The sequence below is a fragment of the Lampetra fluviatilis genome, chromosome 20 (genome assembly GCF_964198595.1).
Source record: "Lampetra fluviatilis chromosome 20, kcLamFluv1.1, whole genome shotgun sequence".
In the NCBI taxonomy this organism is placed as follows: domain Eukaryota; kingdom Metazoa; phylum Chordata; class Hyperoartia; order Petromyzontiformes; family Petromyzontidae; genus Lampetra; species Lampetra fluviatilis.
This window is the reverse complement of record NC_136294.1, coordinates 1,412,366-1,435,789: the sequence shown is the minus strand read 5'-3', so window position 1 is coordinate 1,435,789 and position 23,424 is coordinate 1,412,366. Positions and strand designations below refer to the sequence as shown.

The 23,424-nt window shown below is 54.6% G+C and overlaps 1 protein-coding gene across 1 annotated transcript; it reads left to right on the top strand.

Annotated features, from left to right (window-relative positions):
• The first annotated feature begins 1,664 nt into the window (after positions 1-1,664).
• Positions 1,665-22,243, top strand: LOC144937825 (gelsolin-like). Its single transcript, XM_078865313.1, has 17 exons — positions 1,665-1,820; positions 7,529-7,725; positions 8,938-9,092; positions 10,128-10,289; positions 12,216-12,365; positions 12,779-12,868; positions 13,224-13,356; positions 13,835-13,923; positions 14,541-14,756; positions 15,174-15,295; positions 15,496-15,586; positions 17,099-17,269; positions 17,531-17,705; positions 18,269-18,390; positions 19,226-19,303; positions 19,834-19,894; positions 20,642-22,243. Exons 2-17 carry the CDS (start codon positions 7,533-7,535, stop codon positions 20,821-20,823), a joined length of 2,190 nt encoding a protein of 729 aa, XP_078721439.1. The 5' UTR covers positions 1,665-1,820; positions 7,529-7,532; the 3' UTR covers positions 20,824-22,243.
• Positions 22,244-23,424: the final 1,181 nt, after the last annotated feature.

Sequence of the window (23,424 nt, the reverse complement as noted above, 5' to 3'; positions counted from 1 at the left end):
AAAGAACCAAGAAGATGAATCCCTGCAGTCACGAACGTTTTAAATCGAAATAACAGCCGCGTCGTGAAGTATGGTCAATCAGCAATGTCGGGGTTGTTCAGCCACGGAAGATCTCAATCCAGGCATAGGTTGACAGGCAACTGGCAATGATGATCGAACACATTGGGACTTTTTATTATTTAATTACAAGTTATTCTTGAGCACGGTGCGAAATAAGTTCAGCATACGCACTGATCGTCAGCGTGTTATGGGTCAGACATTTGTGACGATGTGTGGCGAGAGGGGGGGGGGTTGAGAAATGTGACGTCACATCAAAATGCGCAACTTTAAATAAATATAGACAACACGTTCTACTTAATTAAATATACGTTTTAATACATGTTTTCTCCTACAACATCAGAGCGCAGCGCCACATTAAATACGCGCTACAATGACAATAGTCTAAAGCGATTTGAAACATGTTTTATTTTCAAAATGGAAATATGGTTTTGGGAGAGGGCAGAGCTTTGTGGCGTCATATTTTAGGGGGGGTCTGACTTTTTGTGACGCCGTGTGACGATGGAGGGGGGGGGGGTAAAAAATCGTCCAAAATCGCGTGACGTCATTTATGGACGGCCCCTAACCTGGGGATGAACGAGATGCCCTTCCTGAGCACCGAAGGGGTTGTAGACTTGAGTCAAGGTTCAGAACCACAAATTTAAGGGGCACGATTGCCCCGGAATTAAAGTCAACACGGGACATCGTCGTCAACACGAGACGTTGGGCCTACGGTTCCAGACACATGCCTCCCAACGTTGCTTGGCATCTTTATTGGGATTTTATTTTTCAAGTCGCTCACGGCGCAGATGAATCGAAGCGAGCAAACGCCGCTCCGGTGTCGCACTCCCGTGCCTCGTCGGCACAAACCACGCTTGTTCAGCTAAAACGCTGCTGGGTTGGCAGATGTTATGGTGCGGGATCGCCTGTGGTGAAGGAAAGGGCCTCTGGACAGTGCCCCCTGCCACCTTAACCCCCGAACGCGTCTGTCTGGGCAGGGCTCGTAACATTCAACTGGGATGAAGATAGCTGCCAATGGGAAGTCGAGTTTGTGGGCAGTGAGAGCGAGAGGGGGCGCGGGGAGGCGGCATTGGAATGAAACTGGGTCTTAGAAATCCGCGGTAGCCCGGATACACTCACAACACCGGCGCACGATGAGATATTGTCACGATTCTATGGTGTGCCCGTGTATCAGAATCGTTTTATACAGCGCCAATCTTGTTAGGAATCATCAGTAGCGCATAGGCGTCTCTGCCGACCGCACTCGTGTCTGTACGGCGGTGGCTTTAATTGAATGGACAAATGCCTCCCTGATCACTGGTGGGGACAGTTTTAGTGATTCCTAAGAGCAACAATGAACCAATTTTATCTTCTGCATGCTCATCCCCACGTCGTTGTAGGTCGTGGGGGGTTATTTGACCATACTTCACAACGAAAACCGATTGCAAACACCATCTCTCTAAACGTCTCATTTTCCTCTGTCTGATGAGTTTTGTCATTTTGTTTTCTAAAATGTTCGAATAATTTTAATTCCAACACGATTGGTCCACAAAACGTATCGTTAGAAGTGGCGATGGCTTGGGGAAGCATTCACGCAGCCGTGGATTGGCCATGGCTGAACATGGAATATGATGATGATGAACCCAGTGAACTTAAGAGCCATCCAGTGCGCACTGGGAACTTCCACGGATTTCTATCGAATGGGAGTGAGCGCCTCCTCTACGCAGCTCCCATCCCAATCTCTGGCCTCGCACTCAGCTCCTGGATCCTGAGACCCAAGCAAGGTAGGCGACGGAGACCTGGTGGGAGAGATCTGCGCAGCTCTTTACCTAACTACTTAACTAACTAACCAATAATCACCAACAGCAGCCGTGGTCAATCCACTGCTGGATGAAGGCAATCCGCAAGCCCCCGTCACCTCTAACGATCCTAACAATAACGGCCCCGTAACTATCCCATGCCCGCACCCTTTCTTCTCGCTTAACTTCGGTGCAATGTACAATAGGCTACCGTTAAACGGGCGGGAGTGGTGGCGCAATGGTTAGCGCACCGCGGTTACAAATCCGTCGCTTATCTGAGTCGGCGCTCGCTGTCATTGCCCGCCACACAAGTCGTTCTGGTTGTATGATGAGCCTTGGTATTTGCGCGAATGCAACAAAGAGTAACATGTGCACGGTTACCGTTATGCATCTCGCGTGTGCTGAGACATGCGGAATTGATCGGTGGCGCCGGTGGTTAGCGCACTGCGGTCACGATCCCGGCGGCGGACTGAATCGTGGCGGGTGATATCTGAAACGGTCCAGGGCCTCCCCACGTGGTGAAGTATGGTCAAGCAACTCGACAAACCAACACGGCATGAGGCGGGGTGCGGGAGGGTTGGGGTGGCTTCATCCAGCAGTGGATTGAGAATGGACTGTGAATGATGACTGTCGTGGACGCGCGCGGCGTCAGCGTCACGCTCCTCATGACTCGTGCCGTCATCCTGGGGGGCCTTAGAGAGTAAATTCAACAATGGGGGGGGGGGGCAGCTCTCCGTATTGTTCTAGCTACGAACATAGAATGGACGATCTCTGTTACTGCCGTACGTGCGCCCTCTCGCCCTTCCACGATGTCTCGAGACGCGTCGCATCAGTCACCAACTGCTCGCCAGACGTCGGCTCAAGTGCCCGTACGGGCGCATCGCGATCATCTGTAATCCGTCGCCGTCTTACGATTCAAGTCGGAATGAGAGCTCACGAGAATGCCGTGACTTCTCCGTCTCGCAAGCCGGAACATCGCAGCCAAAACGCACGGCGATGCCAACGAGGACTCTATCCCAGCCGGGTGTTAACCAGGGCGGACGTTGACCAGGGCGGGTGTTAATCAGACCGGGTGTTAATCAGACCGGGTGTTAACCAGGGCGGGTGTTGACCAGGGCGGGTGTTGACCAGGGCGGGTGTTGACCAGGGCGGGTGTTGACCAGGGCGGGTGTTAATCAGACCGGGTGTTAACCAGGGCGGATGTTAACCAGGGCGGGTGTTGACCAGGGCGGGCGTTAACCAGGCCGGGTGCCTTCGGGGAGAGAGCTCTGGCGCAGAGGAGCTTCTTGGCGGGTGGCGCGGACATACTAATATTAATAATATTCGTAGTAATAATCCATATTTGTAAGGCGCATTTCATCCGTAGATCCCAAAGCGCACCGCGTATGGAATGCAGGAAACAGAGCCTTGCAGGGTAAACGACCAGAACTTGAGGCTCAAGGCCAGTTTATATCGGGTCGTAGGATGACAAAGATTTGTTTTTACTATACTTCACCACGCTGGTCAGTACCGCCGGTAGCTACAAAGTAGATTTAATTATTTAACAATGATTGTGTTTGCGAGCGCCTCTCCCATCGTCCATCCAGCCCTCCTTCCTCCTCCTCCGCCTGTGGTTCTTGTCGAATCGCTGCAGCTGCGTGAGCAATACGTGTGGAATGCACGAGAGATGGGGGGTGAAGAGAGGGGGGCGCTTGAAGGGATCTGATGTCGTCTCGCACCCCCCACCCACCCATATCCTCCTCATCTGCCACGACAACTCAAAACAAGACCCCCCCCCAATCCTGCTGGGGTGGAGCGGTGGCGCAGTGGTGAGCGCACTGCGCTCCGAACCCCTGAGCGACCCCGCGCCGACTTCGATTCCCACTCACGTGGCGTGCCGCGCGTGTTCCTGCGTGTTCACCGTGCGTGCACCTAGCCTGGCACAAATGGCCGTGGTGATTGCATCGCCGCTTAGTGGCCAACGGCGATTGTTGTTGTTATGCCCGTGTATGCGTTACTGTGTCTTATTGTGTGTGTGTCTGTGTGTTAATGTGTATACCTCTCTGTGGGGAGCGGTGGTGTAGTGGTTAGCGCCACGCTGCGCTATGAACCCGGCGACCCAGGTTCAATTCCCGCTCACGGCCAACACCAGTGCCGATTATCTGAACCGGTCCTGGGCCTCCCCTAGGTCGACTCAGCCTCAAATGAGTAACCTGGTGCGATGTGTAGGTGCTACTCGCTAACAGCACTTGCCCCAACAGTCTGTGACGGCTACACGGAGGGGGGGGTTCTTTGTAAATGTTTTATAGGGAGGGGGAGGGGTCGCCATTTCCTGCTTCCACCGCTTGGCAGAAGGAGCTGAGGATGGAATGAGACGCAATGAGGAATGAGATGGAGCGAGGCAGACTGAGCTGAGGATGGAATGAGACGCAATGAGGAATGAGATGGAGCGAGGCAGACTGAGCTGAGGATGGAATGAGACGCAATGAGGAATGAGATGGAGCGAGGCAGAATGAGCTGAGGATGGAATGAGACGCAATGAGATGGAGACGGGATGTGATGGAATGAGCTTGGAGATTGACTGGCCCCTAGAGAGATGGAATGAGCTGAGGAAGGAACGAAACGGAATTAGCTGAAAGTGGAATCAGATGGAATGAGACCGAATGAGTTAAGAGATTGAATGAGCTGGTGATGGAATGAGACGGAATGAGATGGAATGAGACGGAATGAAATGGAATGAGACGGAATGAGCGAGCCAATGAACTGGAAGGGCCTCACTGTATGAAAACAATAGCCCCGTCTGTGTGTTCCTGCGCGCGTGAAATATCACGGAATTCTTCACAGTTCTGGTGACTCATCAGCAGCAAGGGGCATCATCATAATTAGTGTTACTATTCAGCATTCACCAACATCACCACTCATACTTGTAGATTATTATTAATCGCGTCATTTTCCATCATCATTACGATCTGTCATCTATCCGTCAACATCTCATCGAGCACCATCATCAGTTATTATCGATATGACTCATCTGCCCCGTCAGTCAGATCATTAGTAACGATTGGCCCCGGGATGTATCGCGCATTCTCCAACTCTGATGAACCGCAGTTTGCCTCTGGAATCTATATTTACGTTCTATGAAGAAGCGCCATTGCCCGAAACATCGTCTATTACATGGTATTTCTTGATTGACGAATTGTGACGTTGAGCCAGCGTTGGTTGACGTTGGACAAACATCCTCAACCAACGTTGGCCCAAGGTTTGCATGTTCGTGACATTGTAACATTTGTCTCTATGGAACTCTCATCGTCATCGTCATCTGTTTTCTATCTTCCCGTTTCCTGCCACTTTTAAACTCGACCGTGTTGCGTGAACACGAGCGAGTGAGCGGCGACTGAAACGCGTTGGTTGTGATTTTTGTTTTTTCTATCAAAACATCCTCCCCTCTAAACAAATAAAACCCCACGTTCGATGTTATCCTGTGATGATGAGTGGCAACAATTTGCTTGCAAAAGCAATTGCATCGGACGAATGTGTGTCTTATTAGGGCCATTGCTCCGCAACGCCACGATAAGTACGTAAAGGCAAAGGCGCAACCCTGCAATGTCCTAAGCGCGCGACTGCTGGCGGAAGGTCCTCCACTAGTGGGAGCTCAAGGGAGAGATGCACTCTAGATGGGTATTTGGCCTACTCTTCCACGCCGGCCTGACATGTTATAAAACTATTTTTAAAAACTAATTTAATTTTACCAGGTAAGGCCCACTGACCTGTGTAGCTCCATTTCAGAAGCGACCTGGCCACAAGTGATAGCCAAGGCAAGTGGCTCATCGCGTGGACATTTCTAGCAGCCAAATACTCTAAACGCGTGGTGATGTTGATTCTAAATGTGGTGGGAAAAACCGGAGGACCCCGAGAAAAATCCACGCGACCACGAGGAGAGAGACACGCACATTCCAAATATACAGCAGCAGCAGGCGTCAGGGTCGGGATCGAGCCCACGACCTCCTGCATACCAGGCGAGGGGGTTAACATCTCGCCACTCTAAGAGGCCGGAGTACCCACACTTCTTTACTCCACCACACGCGAACGGGAGGGGGGTGATGTCGACCAACCCACAGCGAACCCCATTGTTACCGCGGCAAGCTGTCAGCTTGTGCAGATGCGGTGCGGGTGTGTGGGGGCGGATTTAAAGAACTCGCTCCGTTGTTGACACCGCCACGCCGGGAGATCGAAAGTAACGGGAAACTCGAGTGTTTGCCAATCGTTGTGACCGAGGCGGCGTCCGCTCGCCTTTAAAGAATCGACTCGGGAGGATTCGACCGTCGATTACTCGAGGGTGCGTGGGCCGACTCCGTGAGTCATCATCATCACCACACACAGAGCCCTTTTGGCAGCTGTGGAAAGGGGGCCCCGCCCGCGTGGCTGCGGGCTGGAGGGAAATGTTGTAGCCTTATATGGGGTCACTGCTGGGACGCCTGGGAGCTCAGCCCAAACGCAAAGACAAAGATCCCCCGTATAAGCTGTAGCAGACTTTTGGGGCAAGTTCCTTCTACGAGTGGCACCTGTGAAGGCCGACATGGTACACGAAGGGGATGGGTGGCCGGCAAACCACGCCCTGCCGCCTTTGTCTCCCCAGTTTACACACCGCTCCCAGGTACTCATTTGAGGCTGAGTCAACCTAGGGGAGGATAGGGGCGATTACCCCCCACCCCACCTCTTCTTAAGACCACAGTAAAAAATAGTATCTCATGAATATTTACCAACAAAAACACATTGAATGTTTATATTGTACGAATGTAGGGCCCTATTTGAATGTTTGAGATGTTTTGGCCTGCCTCTCTCTCCCCCTGGGGAAGTTTCTAGATCCGTCTCTGGGGTTGTTTGACCATACTTCACCGCGCTGATCACTGCGGGCTGCTGAAGGAGGGGCGCTTCCAGGATCGCTTCAGATGTCACTCGTCAGTGGCATTGGCCTTGGCCAGGAATAGAACTCAGGCGGCTGGGTTCATGGCGCAGTACGCCAACTGCTTGCACCACTGCTCTCATCTACAAAGACAAAGATCCCCCCTATAGCCTTGAGCAGACTGTTGGAGCAAGTGCTGTTAGCGAGTAGCACCTACGAAGAAATGGGTGGGTGGCCAGAACCACACCTGGCCGCCTTTGTCTCCCCAGTAGCGATGTTTATGCACCAGCTACTCATTTGAGGCTGAGTCGACCTAGCGGAGGCCCAGGACCGGTTCAGATAATCGTCACCGGTGGTAGGCCGTGAGCAGGAGTCGAACTCGGGACGCCAGGAGGAGCGAGCGGGTCCGTGGGGACGACCATTCTTGGCTGGTCTCACGGTCTCAAAGCTGAGTGCGGAGTGCACCCGATCTGGGCATGTCGAATGGGTCACCACCGTTTAATTCAGTTTATTTTGAATTACCCTGTGAGCCAATAAGCTCTTAAATCGGGTTTCATCAGCAACTCATCAGCAGATATCATTGCTCGATCCCTGCCCACTAATAATAATTATCATAACCCACTGAATATGTATCTACGCTGGTAATATCACGGTTCAACAAAGGACATTGAGGGAGTAGGTGTGTCTCTGGCAACCATCAATCCCTTCCCTTGGACCCGAGTTTTCCCGCAGACGTCGAATCGGGCACGGACGCGTGGCCGCACAGACGCTCGACGCTCTCCTCCCCCCTCGCCCGCCCCCCCCTCCCCAGAGCCATGGTGTACCACGCGGAGTTCGAGGCGGCGGGCCGCCAGCCCGGCCTGCAGGTCTGGCGCGTGGAGAAGCTGGACCTGGTGGCCGTGCCCACGGAGCTCTACGGCAGCTTCTACACGGGCGACGCCTACGTGCTGCTCTTTTCCGTGCGCAACCGCGCCGGCAACATGCAGTACGACCTGCACTTCTGGCTCGGTGAGTGCATCGGCGGCATCGGCAACATCAGTAGCATCATGGCCATCAGACGTTTGGATATCATCATTACCGCCATCATCAGCATCATCATCGCTATCATAATCATCACAGCTATCATTATCGTCATCGCCGCCATCATCGTCAGATAGTTTAATTTTTAATTAACGACGTCCACCTCGTCCAGACGACGCTGCTAGCTGCGTTTAAGGTGACGCGAAACCACGTGGCAGCTGGAGTCACCGCGGGAAGGAGGCCACCGTCATCCCGTCCAAGCCACGTGGGGGCGACTGTAGCCCTGCAGCCCACACCGTGGACCGCCCAGTAAACCCATACAGACACATAGATACTCCTCAGCGACTCGTAGAGATACAGAGAAACTCAGAGATACAGAGACTCAGAGATACAGAGACTTAGAGAAACTCAGAGATACAGAGACTCAGAGAAACTCAGAGATACAGAGACTCAGAGAAACTCAGAGATACAGAGACTCAGAGAAACTCAGAGATACAGAGAGAACCATAGAGATACGTTAAAGACAAGCCACAGTGGTGCAACTGTGGCCAAACAAACTACAGCCCGCACAGTAAGCCCACTGTGGTCTGCACTACTTCAACAGAGGAGTAGGAACAGCAAAACCACACGAACTCTCTCTCCCTCAGCCCTCTCGCCGTGGCCTGCAGACCTCGACATTGGCATCGGGTCCCTGAACACATGACTGCTGCCATCGTGCGCAAGCGTAGAATAGAGTAATGCAGTGTTCTTCGCTAATTTTCACAAGGGGGGCCGCTTTCGCCAATAAAACATCATCAGTGTGAGGGCCGCCACGCGTATTTGAAACCATTGGGTCTGACAGCAGCACAATGATGGGGGAGTTGTCACGTGTTGTGTATTGTCCGGGGCCGCACGGCAGAGACCACGCTATATGCCTCCAGGGGCCGCCAGTGGCCCACGGGCCTTGGAATGAAGAACACCGGCTTCGTTAGACATCACACATCACTATTCAAACATATAATCAGCTTCATCTAACAGACCTCCCTCCATCACACACCATAGCTCTCCTCACCCATCTCCTCTCCACCCCGCCACGCCACGGGGTCTCACGACACCGCTGGCCGATCTCGCGCAGCGCCACGCCGGCCACTCTGCCCAGCCGGGCGCCAAACCCCGCGCGCGTGCCGACGCCTCGTTCGTCCTCCTCCTCCGCCCCGACAGGCAACGAGTGCTCGCAGGACGAGAGCGGAGCGGCCGCCATCTTCACGGTGCAGATGGACGACCACCTTGGGGGGCAGCCCGTGCAGCACCGCGAGGTGCAGGGCTACGAGTCCACCGCCTTCAGCGGCTACTTCAAGAACGGCATCAAGTACAAGGTGACGCCGAATAGAAACTGCGCAGACGACTGTTTGTTTTATTTTTTTATTTATCACGTGACCTTTTTTTAAGTGAAGGCTGTCTCTGGTGTAGGCCAATCGGTTTGGAAGACGATGGAAATATTGTCAGAGATGTTTTTGTTTGCACGTTCACCACAAGTACTCTGTGTGTGGTTAAGGCAAGACTTGATTTCTTGCAAATTGGTTTCTATTCGGTGTTTGAGCATCTTCAAACCGCCTGTTTTATTGCCAGAGAGGGTAAAAGTATTTTTGTTGTCGTAATTCCCGGCGAAATGTCGCGGTGCTCGAATTGTAAATGTTGTTGTGTGATTACTCTGCAGCACACAAGCGGTGTGTGTGCCGAACTAGTGACACATTGGCACGTTTCGTTTACGCGACAAACCTTACCAATTGGCTGTGTTGGGTGGTGGTGGGGCTAACAACACATTGATATTTACACGATCTAACCCTAAAAAAACTCTATTATGGGGAATATTGGTCGTGAAAGCCGACTACGTGTTAAACAATGTTTTTATTCTAACAGATAAGGCTCACTGAGCTTCATAGCTCTTTTTCAGAAGCGACCTGGCCACCAATCGATAGCTCAACGAAGTGGCTTATCATCATGTGGAAATGTATAGCAGCCAAATACTCTAAACGCGTGTTTATTCTAAATGTGGAGTGAAAACCCAGCATGGCACACGAGGACCCGGAGAAAAATCCATGCGACCACGGGGAGAGAAACACGCAAACTCCAAATATACAAACGTCAGGGTTGGGATCTAGGCCACGACCTCCTGTATACCAGGCGAGGTAGTTAACATCTCGCCACCGTGACGAACATATGTTCCTGGGTCGCCTGGTGGACCGCAGAGATTCACGTGACCTGTCGCCACCACCACCACCACAGCCATAGGCAGCCGCAGAGACCCAGCCCTGGGTGTCCGCTCACAGCACTTGCCCTGGCCGGCGACATAGGCCGCACGGGTTGGGAAGGGATCTTTACCCTTTGCTGTTTTGATCTTTGCCGTGCAGCCGGGCGGCGTGGCCTCGGGCTTCCGCCACGTGGTGCCCAACCTGGTGGACGTGAAGCGGCTGCTGCACGTGAAGGGGCGGCGCACGGTGCGCGCCACCGAGGTGCCGCTCTCCTGGGAAAGCTTCAACCAGGGGGACTGCTTCATCGTCGACCTGGGGGCGGTGAGGATGGACACGCACAAAGACAAAGATCCCTCATATAGCCTTAACAGACTGTTCGGGCAAGTGCCATTATCGAGCACTTATGAAGTCCGGCACGGCACACGAGGGGGGGGTCGCCAGCACCACGCCCGGCCGCCTTTGTCTCCCCAGTGGCGATGTTTACACACCGCGCCAGGTACTCATTTAAGGCCGAGTCGACCTAGGGGAGGCCCAGTATCTGTTCAGATAATCGTCACTGATGTTGGCCGTGAGCGGGAATCGAACTCGGATTCGCCGGGTTTGTAGCGCAGCGTAGCGCTAACCGCTGCGCCACCCCTCCCCACAAAGCGCAGCACCTACATGTGACCAACAGGCTGGCACGTGACCCATAGACCTACAGAGGGTTCAACAGGGGCAACTGCTTCAAAGTTGACCTGTGCGCGGTGAGGATGAGCGGACACCAACACACACACATGCATAAGGTGTCTCAAAGAGGGAATGTTAATTTTTGTAACTCTGTAAAACATGTAGGTGCAGGTGTAGGGAAAAGTGTCCTGTACAGTGACTGGGAGAGTGTCCCCGATTGCGTCGCTAGATGGCAGCGTGTCATGTGACTAAGTCATTGGTTCCCAATTTTATCTCGACTGTGCTATTAGTGTCATGCCACCGAGATGAAGCGCACGTTTGAAACTCTTGCGCTGACGCAGAAAACGACCCGCGAAAGTGGCTATCGCAGAGCCACCTCTTAGATCCCGTCACGTGACCGTGGGAGAAAGCAACAGCGTGGGGAGGTTTTCATCCACCGGTGGATAAACGGCGGCTGCCTGCGATGACGAACATTGAAAGTGCGTTGCAGAGACGGACGGGCGAGTGGGGTTGGATGACGTGACGATGGGAGGCCCCAGGGGGGTTCTATCGGCTCGAGCAGACCGCCAACCGCTACCCACGGCGCGCACCTGGGCACGTTCACTCTTCCCCTAGACACGCGAGCGCCCACGTGCCATTTGCCCCACTTCCTCGGCTTGAGGGCAAACGGAATCGCCGGGACGAGGAGCGGAGAGCACGGCGGGCTTGGCTCGCTTCAACTCCCGCAGATGAGCAAACCAGAAGGCCGGGCTTTGAACTTCCCCCGAAAGCGAATCCTTTACGTGGTCCCGCCGCTCAGACGTTCCCCGAATTGTGCCGTTGGCACGACGCCGGCCGCAGTGCGGTGTCCCATCGGGACTCTCGCGGCGAGCGGAGCAACGCGCTGCGTGCCGCAGGATGGTTCTTGTGGGGACGGAAGTTGGGTATCGCAGAGCGAGCTCAGAGATCCGCCTTCCAAGTGAACTCCCCACGCAGGTCGGGGGAAGAGCACTTCCTCACCTGGCCTGACACGGAAAGGAAACGTTCAGCGCATCGCAGTCGAAACCGTGTGAAATGTTCACATTTGTGTGAAATGTTCACATCGTGTTAAATGTTCAAATCGTGCTAAATGTTCACGGTTAAATGTTCATGTTTAACACGATTGTCTTTTTTTGCGACCTCGGCATTTCCACGCCGGTGTGCTGACCACAACACCAACGGCAGCCTCCCTCACCTTCACCGTCGGGAATGTTTTTAATTGCGTGCAGTCATTTGGCGACCCGGGGTTGAGACCATCCTTTACCAGTGGCAAAATATAGTAATAGGTTTTTACCCTTTCAACTGGTACAAAAACTGACACCTTTATACAAGGCATCATGTTTGCAATAACCACAACACAAGCAGTCAAGCAGTCACGTTGCACTCGTGAACTCGCTTTTTATATCACAGGTGGCAGCTGAAACCCGCATTGGAACCCAGGATCCGGCTTGGCACACCGACCTCCGCGCCAGCCCAGCCGACCACCACGGACGTGTGCACGGCGATCGTGATGGTGCGACTCCTTCACCTCCATTCTGCCCCCCCCTCGCTCTACCCCCGTAGAACATCTACCAGTGGTGCGGCTCGAAGAGCAATCGCTTCGAGCGGCTGAAGGCCACCCAAGTGGCCAAGGGGATCCGAGACAACGAGCGGTGTGGGCGAGCGAGAGTTGACGTCCTGGAGGAGGGGATGCAGCCCGACGGCCTGGTGGAGGTGAGGAGAACGCACACATGCACACGCACACACGCACTCACACACGTGCACACGCGCAAACACACACGCACGTTGCTCGTCCCCTCGTCATCTGTTGACTGTCACGTGTCACGAGAGTCAACGTTAACGAACGTCGCCAATAGCTCGTTACACACCGCCTGTCTGCCGCCACCCGTTGGCCGATAACCGTCACCAGTTTTCACCCATCACCTCTCACTCGTCCGTTACCCATCACCCACCGTCGATTAAACATCACTCGCCCATGACGTGTCTTTCACAACTCAGCATCTGTCACTCACCATCCATCACCTGTCACCCATTACTCATCATCCATCACGTGTCACACATCACTCATCACCTGCTGTTGTTGTCACTGCCGTTGTTGTTGTTGTTGTTGTTCTCGTGACGTTCAGGCTTTGGGATCCATGCCGAGTTTGCCGGAAGGAGAGGCCGATGACGTCAAGGCCGATGCCTCCAACAGGAAAATCGCAAAACTCTACAAGGTGAGAAGCCACGCGATTGTCTGTCCGTCCATAACATGGGATAACAATTATCCAATCTAAATAACATTTCAACGTAGAGTTTTGTTGTTAGCATGGACTTACCCTCGTCAGAATTGGTCACATTGGTAAGAGCGTGTCTTAAAACATGGCGATAAAAAAGATCAGCAGTACACGGATAAGTCTTATGACCGGCATCCCGACACGTCCTTGTGACTAGACGCTAGATGAACATCGTCCGTACGAAATTGTATATTTTTATTTTATTTCGCATCTTAGTCAAAGTACAATTTCCCCTCAGCTTACTCGTCCTCACCGTCCGTCCCGACCACGTTCCGTCTCCTCCCCTCCCCCCCAGGTGTCAAACGCCTCCGGCACCATGGAGGTGATAATGGTGGCGGCTGACAACCCGTTCCGCCAAGACATGTTGCTGTCGGGAGACTGCTTCCTGCTGGACCACGGGCCCGCGGGGAAGATCTTCGTGTGGAAGGGTCAGCGTTGGGTTTAATCGCCTCGGGGAGAAAGTTATTAAGCTATTACTTACTGGGATATATCGATCAGAAACGTGGACATGTCTTTCCTGTTCAATTGCAAGCCCCAGCAGATACCCCTTCTCTGCTTAAGACCGCCTTCCTCGTTATATTTATAAAATAAATATTCCGCAATGCTTCTGTGCGGCGTCTTGTTAGGTGGAAGAATTTTTGCATGAACATTGTACCAATGAACTTCGGCTTCACGGTTTGTGGCGTGTTGTTGCTGCTGCTGATGATGCTGCTGATGATGATGCTGCTGCTGCTATTGATGATAATATTGATACTGCTGCTATTGATGATAATATTGATGCAGTTACTGCAGATTAAGATGCTACTAATGCAGCTGCTGCTGCTGCTGCTGTTGATGATAATATTTCTGCTGATGACGACGTTGATGACGACGATGATGATGATGATGATGATGTTGCTACCTTAGGTCGCGGTGCCGACATCGCAGAGAGGAAGGCCGCGTTGAAACTGGCCGAGGACTTCATCGTCCGCATGGGCTACCCAAAGAACACCCAGGTGAGCACACCTGCACGAGCCCAGGTCAGGTGACCCCGCACAACCCGCAGGTCAACTACCACAACACATCCTCATCTAGCCGTGGTCGATCCACTGCTGGACGAAGGCCTCCACAGGCTGCAGCCGCTGCCTCTCGCGGTGATTCTGCGGTGTGCCGATCCGCCTGGAACCCCGCGCACGAGCCGGTTCCGTCGATTCCATCTCCGCGGCAAACGTCCTCTACCGGAAACGCGTCGTGCTCCTTGGCTGCCCACGCCGTTGTTGGGATTTGCCACAGAGCCACCGTCCCAGACAGCCATGGCACGTCCTGCCCAAGCCCACTCACTTTTCTTGAACAGTGTATTTTTAGTTTGACCTGAGTACGTTCTCGTAACGCGCGTGTTCCTCTTGCGGCCCCTCAATGTACTTTTCAGTTTTCGTTCCACGTTTTCGCGGCAAACTCCATGGAACAACAACAAAAAGAGAGCTAGATTATTTTTAATTCCGCAATTACCAAAAAAAAAAATCCACGTTCACCGCTGGGCGCCGGCCGCCTCTGAAACCACGGCCACTCCTCGTCCTCGTCCTCCTCCTCGTGCTGCATCTCCCTCTAACCGCGCTCCGCCGCCCCGCGCCAGGTGTCGGTGCTGCCCGAGGGAGGGGAGACGCCGCTCTTCAAGCAGTTCTTCAAGGGCTGGCGCGACCGCGAGCAGACCGACGGCCTGGGGCCCCGCTACACCGTGGGCAGCGTCGCCCGCATCCAGCAGATCCCGTTCGACGCCTCCACCCTGCACTCCAACCCGGCCATGGCCGCCCAGCACGGCATGGTGGACGACGGCAAGGGAGACGTGCAGGTGAGCAGGGGGGTGGCGGGGGTTGAGGGGTGGGGGAGGGGGGTAGAGGGGCGTGATGGGAGATGACAGAGGTCGCTGTTGACCTCGCTCGCGCGATCTCCACCAAACGCTGCCTCGCCCATTCGGTCACCAAGGCACCCACTCGTTCGTCCGCCCAAGACCCCACTCACTCGCCCACTCGCCCACCCTACCCAACAATAGCCCACTCACGGGGAGGGTGTGATGGGAGGGCTTAATTTGACTAGTGGGCGGAGCTACCAGAGCAGGGGGCGGGCCCTGTGAGCAGGAGGAGCTGCCAAGTGGAGGTCGAGCGAGGAGGAGGAGGCGGCTCACAGTGCGGGTGGTGGTAGCGACTGAGTGGGCGTGGCCGTGTGAAAGTGGGTGGGGCTGGCTGACGTGCCGCACACCGTGTTGCAGGTGTGGCGCATCGAGGGCTCGGACAAGGCTCCCGTGGACCCGAGCACCTACGGGGAGTTCTATGGCGGAGACTGCTACATCATCCTCTACACCTACAGGACGGGACAGATCATCTACACCTGGTGGGGACCGCCCCCTCCGTACCCACTCCTGCCCCAGCGTTCTAACCGTCCCGTGTGTTTTCGGATGGTACGGCGTGTGACCAGCCCACGCTCGCCAGGGCGGTGAAATGAGGTCAGACTACCCCTACTACCTGCACAGCCTGGGGGGAAGGCCTCCATCCAGCAGTAGAGTGATGAAGGGCTTTGAATTGCTATTGCAGGCAGGGTCATACCTCGACACGCGACGAGGTGGCAGCCTCGGCTTTCCTGTCGGCCGAGTTGGACACCTCCCTGGGTGGAACCCCTGTGCAGGTGAGCTACCCCACACCTCATCGACCTCATCCAGCTCCTCGTTCACCGCCTTGTCCACCGCAAGCTGTCAACCTCCTCACACTTCCGCCTCATCCTCCCGATCTTGTCCACCTCTTCATCCACCTCCTCATTCACCACACCTAGTTACCCTCACCCACCACCTGGTCTGCTTTTTCCCATCACAGGTTATGATGATGAGATGAAGACATTAACAAGCTAATTATTTTTGAGATTCGTTCGTGTAATGAGATGATGTCACACGTGATAATGTCATTTCTTCGATAACTAATTCATTAATTGTATACATAAATGCATTTGTTAAGGCCAAATGACCTGGACTCAGGTCCTGCCTCACCTTGCCCGGGTACCCATGCCTTCCTGGGCAAGCGAATCTAGGCAATACCGGGGTAGGCCCCGATCATCGCCCATGTAATTTAAGATAATGATTATTTTCACTGAAATTCGTCCATCCCCTGGACCAATTGTCAATAGGCAAAGTATCAAATGGCAACTCAACTTGGGAATTAGATTCAGTTCGTGTTGGATCACCTCTGCGAGCGTTACCATGCCCCAAGTTACAGACAGAAAGCTAATGCGGTAACGCTTCAGCTTTAGTTGGAACGCGTTAAGAACAGACCTTAGTTGGCGAGCCGCGGGCGTTTGTTCAAGTGTCGGAAGGAAACTGGAACCCCCTCCTGGGGAATGAACATACTTCCTCTTCTCTTCGTGCACTTATTTAATTTCAAAGCTCAAAGGAGCGTGGGATGGCCCTCAAATCCACCGACAGCCCTGAACCAGCTGAGGAAACTCCACATTCCCATGGCAATTACAAAAACAATGGCAACAACAGCGAGGACGCTTCGCCGACGAGAGCAGATTGACTCCCAGCCGTTCCCGTCTGCTCCCGAACGCGGAACCCAGTGGATGGGTACGTTGTGGGCGGTAGGGCTTCAAACTATGCGTGTTGAGAATCAAGGTTGCAGTTGTTTGTGGCGGTGATGCAGCGGCCTCCGGTAGCGGGAGGGAGGGCGACGTGGAGACTTACAAATAGAGAGCGTGGCGTGTGACCGTTACTTCCATCATCTTCTGATTGCGATTTTTTTTCTTTATCCATCGATTGCTATTCCAGTTGTGCCACTCTGGAGAGGTTTCCGCTTGCAGCGAGCAGTGCACCGAGTCTCGGGGCACGCTGTTTGTTGCCGGTCGCTGGGCGTTTTTGGCCCATTACTCGGCAACCGCGATCGCAGAACAAAAAACTTCGGAGGGACAGGGGCCCTAAAATGAGCCCCCAGGGACAGCCCGGGCGGCAAGAGACAGCCAGGGTACGAGCCTACGGCGCGCCATCGGGGCGGTGTGTTCACGATGCACCAGACTCGTCAGAGTGCGCCGATAGCGGACGTGCAGGCTGATTACTCGCCGTCGCCGAGTTCCAGTGGCAGTTGCCGAGGATGCCCAGGGACCTCTGCCTCGATCGCGTGGCTCTGCGCTCACCGCCCCCCCGCCCCACCCCAGGTGCGCGTTGTGCAGGGCAAGGAGCCGGCGCACCTCATGAGCATCTTCGGCGACAAGCCGCTGGTGGTGTACCGGGGCGGCACGTCACGCGACGGTGGCCAGAGCCAGCCGGCCGACGTGCGCCTCTTCCAAGTGCGGCGCAACGCCGCCCGCCGGACGCGCGCCATCGAGGTGAGTGGGTGGGGCTACCAGAGCAGTGGGCGGAGCTACCCGATAAAGTGCAGTTTGAGGGCCAGTTCAGATATCACTCGCCACTGCTGTTAGCCGTGGCCGGGAATCAAACTCTGATGAATGAGCTCCATCTTCCATGGTGGCGAGATGTTAACGACCTCGCCTGGTATGCAGGAGGTTTTTCAATGAACTAATTGTAAAAAAAAGTGCTCGCCCACGTGCTCGCTCACTCACGCGTGTGTATGCATGCGTGCCCGCCAGATGGAGGCCAGCGCGTCGCGCCTCAACTCGAACGACGCGTTCGTGCTCGTGGGCCCCGGCGTGGCCTACACGTGGGTGGGCCGCGGGGCGGTGGAGGCCGAGCGCCAGGGGGCGGCGAGCGTCGCCACGCTGCTCGGGGTGCAGCCCACCGAGGTGAACGAGGACTCGGAGCCAGGTGACGATCGCTCTCTCTCCACGCGCGGCCGCCCCCCGGGGACTCTTCTCTCCCTCCGCTGGCGTTTCGGCCAAGTGGGAGATTTCCATTCATTCGTTGCGATCAGTTTCGTATTTTAGCCACACCGTTTGAGACCCATTCAGGGCAGTGAAAAAGGCGCCCGTGGCTGTAATGGGACGATGTCACAACTCGAGGTGGCACTGTGCAAATAGAGCAGGTCACGGCCTACACGCTCCAGGCTTTTGGCAGTGGCATTGTCAAAGGAGTTGTGTAGTGTAGACTTGAGGGTCATGGAGACAGCGTTTGGAGTGCTTTGTTGTTTTGTTTAGTATTGTTTATAAATTTAGACAGTTCCATCACTTTCATGGGAAGGCCAATAACATGATGAGGTTTTCTTAATCAGAACTCCGCATTGTCAGAGGTAACTCACAACAGCCCCACCTAGTGGAAATGGCACTGGTTGCACCGCGTGCGTGTGTGCGTGTGTGCTCCGTGCGAGAGTGCTCCGTGCGTGTGTGCGTGTGTGTTCCGTGTGTGTGTGCTCCGTGCGTGTGTGAGAGTAGATGAGTTCTGGTCGCTGCTGGGAGGCAAGGTTTCGTACCAAACCTCATCGCGACTCCGCAACAAGACGGAGACCCACCCCCCACGCCTCTTCGCCTGCTCCAACAAGTCCGGCAGATTCACGGTGAACATCATCAGCAGCAGCGTCATCATCTCCATCATCAGCACTACCACTCCTCAAAGACAAAAGTCCCCTGTCTAGCCTTAACAGACTGTTGGGGCAAGTGCTATTAGCGAACACCTATGAAGACCGGCACGGCACACAAGGCGGTGGGTGGCCAGCATCACACCTGGCCGCCTTTGTCTCCCCAGCGATGATGTTTACACACCGCACCAGCTACTCATTTGAGGCTGAGTCGACCTAGGGAGAGGCCCAGGACCGGTTAAGATAATCGTCACCGGTGTTGGCCGTGAGCAGGAATCGAACACGGGTCGCCGGATTCGTAGCACGGCGTGCTAACCGCTGCACCACCGCTCCTCCCACACACACTCACACACACTTACAAACACGTATACACACACGTACACATACTCTCACACACACGTACACACACTCACACACACATGTACACACACACGTACACAACAACAACCGCCATTCGCCACTAAGTGGCGGTGACGTCACTACGACGCTTGTGCCAGGCCACGTACACACACACTCACTCACACACACATATACACACACACACTCACACACACAACAACCGCCATTCGCCACTAAATGGCGGTGACGTCACCACGACGCTTGTGCCAGGCCATGTGCACCTTGAGGCCACGTGAAGTGTCGAACGCCCGCTGGCAGGAGGTCACGGGGCAGACCCAGTTGCCACGGGTCGACTGACCGAGATGACACGTACACACACGTCCACACACGTACACACACAAATGTACACACACACTCACTCACCTTGCCCCCAGGTGAGGCAGCCAGGCTGTGCGTGTGCCTCCTGCCCTTGCAGGTGGAGGAGGTGCCCGGAGAAATCACGCAGGAGGATTTGGCCACGGACGACGTGATGCTCATCGACGCCTGGGACCAGGTGAGACAAGGCCTGCGCGTCTCGCCTTCACGCGGTGCCCTCGGAGAGCGGTAGTGAGCGGGTGGTGAGCGGGTGGTGAGGGGGTGGTGAGGGGGTGGTGAGGTGGGTGGGACCCCAGCTTGCGCAGCAGAGTGGTGTGTGTTGTTGTCGGTTGTGCAATGCGGTGTGAGGTGTATTTTACTGCGGCGTGTAATGCATTGCGGTGTGTGTTGTTGTCGTGGTGTGTGGCGGTGTGTGTGATGTGATGGCGTGTGTGCTGCGGTGTGCGTTGGTGTGTCTGTGTGTAGTGTGATGTTGTTGGTAGTGGACCAGGTTGTGTGTTATGTGATTGTGTGTCTTATGTGCATATAACATCATATGGAGTGGGCTGGGTAGCGTCTTATGCGCTGTCGTGTATCCCGTGATTATGTGTGCTATGTTGTTGTTGTGTTGGGCGGTGGTGTTATTATGCAGGGGGGAGTATGTGATCCTACCGTGTACCCGTGCCTGTGTGGGATTTGTATCGCCTCTCACCTCGTTCTGCTCCACAGATCTTCGTCTGGATCGGCAGCGATGCAAACGACGTCGAGAAGAAGGAATCCCTGCAGTCAGGTGTGTTCATGCACAAAGGCAGAGATCCCCCGTGCAGCCTTCAGCAGACTCTGGGTGCTGTTAGCGAGTAGCAGCACCGATACAGGCCGGCGCATCACACGAGGGGGTGGGTGGCCAGCACCACGCCTGGTCGCCTTTACCCAGCGGTGATGTTTACACGTCGCACCAGGTACTCATTTGAGGCTGAGTCGACCTAGGCGAGGCCCAGTACCACGCACACACGCACACACACACGCGCGCACACACACACACACAGACGCACACACGCGCGCAGTACAGTCATGATATTTGCTTACCCAGAGAAGCACCGAGTCTCAAGTCTCCCTGTGGAGAGTCGCCATTACATTGCCACGTTTGGAGAACGCTGTGGCTGTAATTGACGATGCGTAACGCACCCACGCGGGTGTTCACAGTCGTGCTGTACCGCCAGTCGTACCGCGTCGATTGGCACGGCATTCCTACGCGAACCGGGCGCCTCCATTTTAATTGCGTCAAATCGTTTCGATCAGAAGCGGCTAAAAACTGATTTTCCGAAAAATCACGGCGGTGGTTTTCAGCCCCCCCCTACCCGCACCGCGACCGTGAATTTGACTCGACAGCAACTACAGCGGCAAAACCGCGGCCACGGTTGTTTTCGCCGACATGGCAAAAACATTTTTTATTCTAAAATATATTTTTGAAATCCCCCAAAACACAAAACTAACGCCGCCACCCGCGTGACCCCCTCGCGTCTCCCCGACCCGGCAGCGGAGCGCTACCTGGAGACGGACCCGTCGGGCCGCAGCAAGCGCACCCCCGTGGTGGTGGTGAAGCAGGGGCACGAGCCCGCCACCTTCACCGGCTGGTTCCTCGCCTGGGACTCCGACTACTGGCAGCAGGACCCCTTCGAGAGGGCCAAGGCCGAGCTGGAGGCCGGAAACCCCATGTGACGGGAGCTGCCAGCAGCAGCAGCACTAGCAGCACCAGCGCAAGCAGCAACAGCAGAAGAAGCAGCAGCACCAGCAGACACAGCACGAGCAGAAGTAGCACAACAAGCAGCAGCAGCACCAGCGGTAGAAGTACCGTCAGCAGCAGGAACCTTTAGTTATAATAACCATAGCAGCAATAAAGATGCAGTAGATAAATTGAAGCGCCAGCAGTAGCGCTACGATCACCAGCAGCATGAGTACTGCCAACAGTGTCACCTGCATCAGCGCCTTCAACGGTAGCAGCTGCATCGTCGTTGTCATCAGCATCGTCAGCACCAGCAGCATCTTCAACATCACCAGCATCATCAGCAGCAGCAGCAATATAAACATAATCATCAGCAGCATCTTCAACATAAACATAATCATCAGCAGCAGCAGCAGCAACAAAAGCAGCATCAGCAACACAAAGAATATAAACATCGCTATCATCAGCTACCCACTTTGCCATATATTTGCAGCCTCGTTCCATTTTAGATATTCACTTTTCTGATGATCATAGTAATAATCTTGATCATATTGACGACAACGACGACGATGATGAAAGTATTAATGTTGGTTTTGTTTTGAGTTTCGTGATGGCTTCTCAGATCGACCGACCTGTGGACGTGAGCCATGAGCCGTGAGCCACTGGCCGTGAGCCGTGAGCCACTGGCCGTGAGCCGCGGGCCGTGAGCCGTGAGCCACTGGCGGTGAGCCGCGGGCCGTGAGCCACTGTGAGCCACGGGCTGTGCGTGTGTTCGACGCCGTCGTGGAGGGGCGATGTGCGACGAGCTCCTCATTTGGGGCGCAGTGAAACGCACGAGCGGAGCGACACCTCGAGGGTCCGAGCCGCGAGTCGACGGAAAATCCGACCGCCAGCTGATCGGTGCTTTTTTGCCGTAAATAAATGGCCCAACTGGCCCGGTGGAGGTTTCCACCAATTTCGGGTGCGAGAGTTTTCCCGTCAACGCAGTGGGGGGGAGGGGCGTACGAAGTGCGTTCCGTGCGGTGGGATTCGCTGTGTATGGCGCTCATCAGCAACAGCAGCAGCGCTCCGCCCTATAGCCCGGTCGCCACCCAGCCGGTGACTCCCTTCCACTCGATGTCACCAAGGTGAAGGCGCAGCGCTGCAAGTGCTCGCTCACGCCACCGCTGGTGGAAACGCCTCCACTAGAGGGAGCTCTCAAATGTCCCCCTCCAGACGATATTTGGCCTACTCTTCCACGGCGGCGAGACGTCTTGAGCCCCCCGCCGCGCGCTCAGCCTGCCGAACTCCGTGCGTCTTTGGTTCCGTGCGAGGTTTTTGTTGTCGTTCGACCGCTCGTTTTGTACGGCCCCTGTCACCACCCCCTGCACCGTGGAATTAAACTCACTCCGCGAAGACCAACGCTGGGCATCTCGGGATCGAGTTTGTATTGTTCTTATCGTTGTTGTTGTTGTTGTTGTGGACCGGTTCAGATATCACACGAGCTAGATACGCGGACAGGCTATTGGGCTTGGAAGAGTCTCTGCTCGTGGATGGATCGTGTAAGTGCACGTCAGTTTATGAATCTCTATGTGAATCTATGGACCATGTAAGTGCTTGCAGGTCTATGGGTGTATACGCCAGTCTATGGATCATGTACGTGTATGGGAGTCTATGGGTCTCGGTGTAAGTCGATGGTAAAACTAAATTGCTGCTTGTTTGCCAGAGCTCGATTCTGCAACATCTCATGGGAAGTAATCATCAGCGTCATTGTGCGGAACACAAGCCTCAGTGTAATCATCGTGTTGCCTCCGTCCCGTGGCCTGCACATACCTGATGGTACATCACCACTCCATCAGCCACGCAGTCTCGTCGGTGGCTTCGTGTAGTCAGCATTGGTGTAATACATCAGCAATCGGGATTCTCACAACCAATGCTGCCAAACTTCGAGGACCCCTCTATGGACGTTTGGCCGAGATAAGGGAGGAACGATGTGAGCCCCCCCTGGCTGGGGCTTGAACTCATGTTTGTAGCGCGGTGTGCTCACCGCTGCGACATTTACACACTGACACATTCGCATCGACCCCTACACCCAAAGACGAAGATCCCCCGTGTAGCCTTTACCAGACTGTACACACACTCACCACACCGCACACACACTCACCACACACACTCTCACCACACACACTCACCACACACACACACGCCACACACACACACACCAGACACTCACCACACACACCACACACACACTCACCACACACACACACTCACCACACACACACACTCACCACACACTCACCACACACTCACCACACACACACTATCACCACACACTCTCACCACACACACACTCACCACACTCACCACACACACTCACCACACATAACACACTCTCACCAGACACACACTCACCACACTCACCACACACACTCACCACACACACACACTCACCACACACACACACTCACCACACACACACACACTCTACAGACACACACACTCACCACACACACACACCACACACACACTCACCACACACACACTCACCACACACACACTCACCACACACACACACTCACCACACACACACACTCACCACACACACTCACCACACA

Bases quoted from the DNA above. Each gene is read 5' to 3' on its own strand.
- LOC144937825 (XM_078865313.1), top strand. From the start codon at position 7,533: ATGGTGTACCACGCGGAGTTCGAGGCGGCGGGCCGCCAGCCCGGCCTG. The intron at 7,726-8,937 runs GTGAGTGCATCG...CCGCCCCGACAG, and splicing joins CGACCTGCACTTCTGGCTCG to GCAACGAGTGCTCGCAGGAC. The intron at 18,391-19,225 runs GTGAACATCATC...CTGCCCTTGCAG, and splicing joins ACAAGTCCGGCAGATTCACG to GTGGAGGAGGTGCCCGGAGA.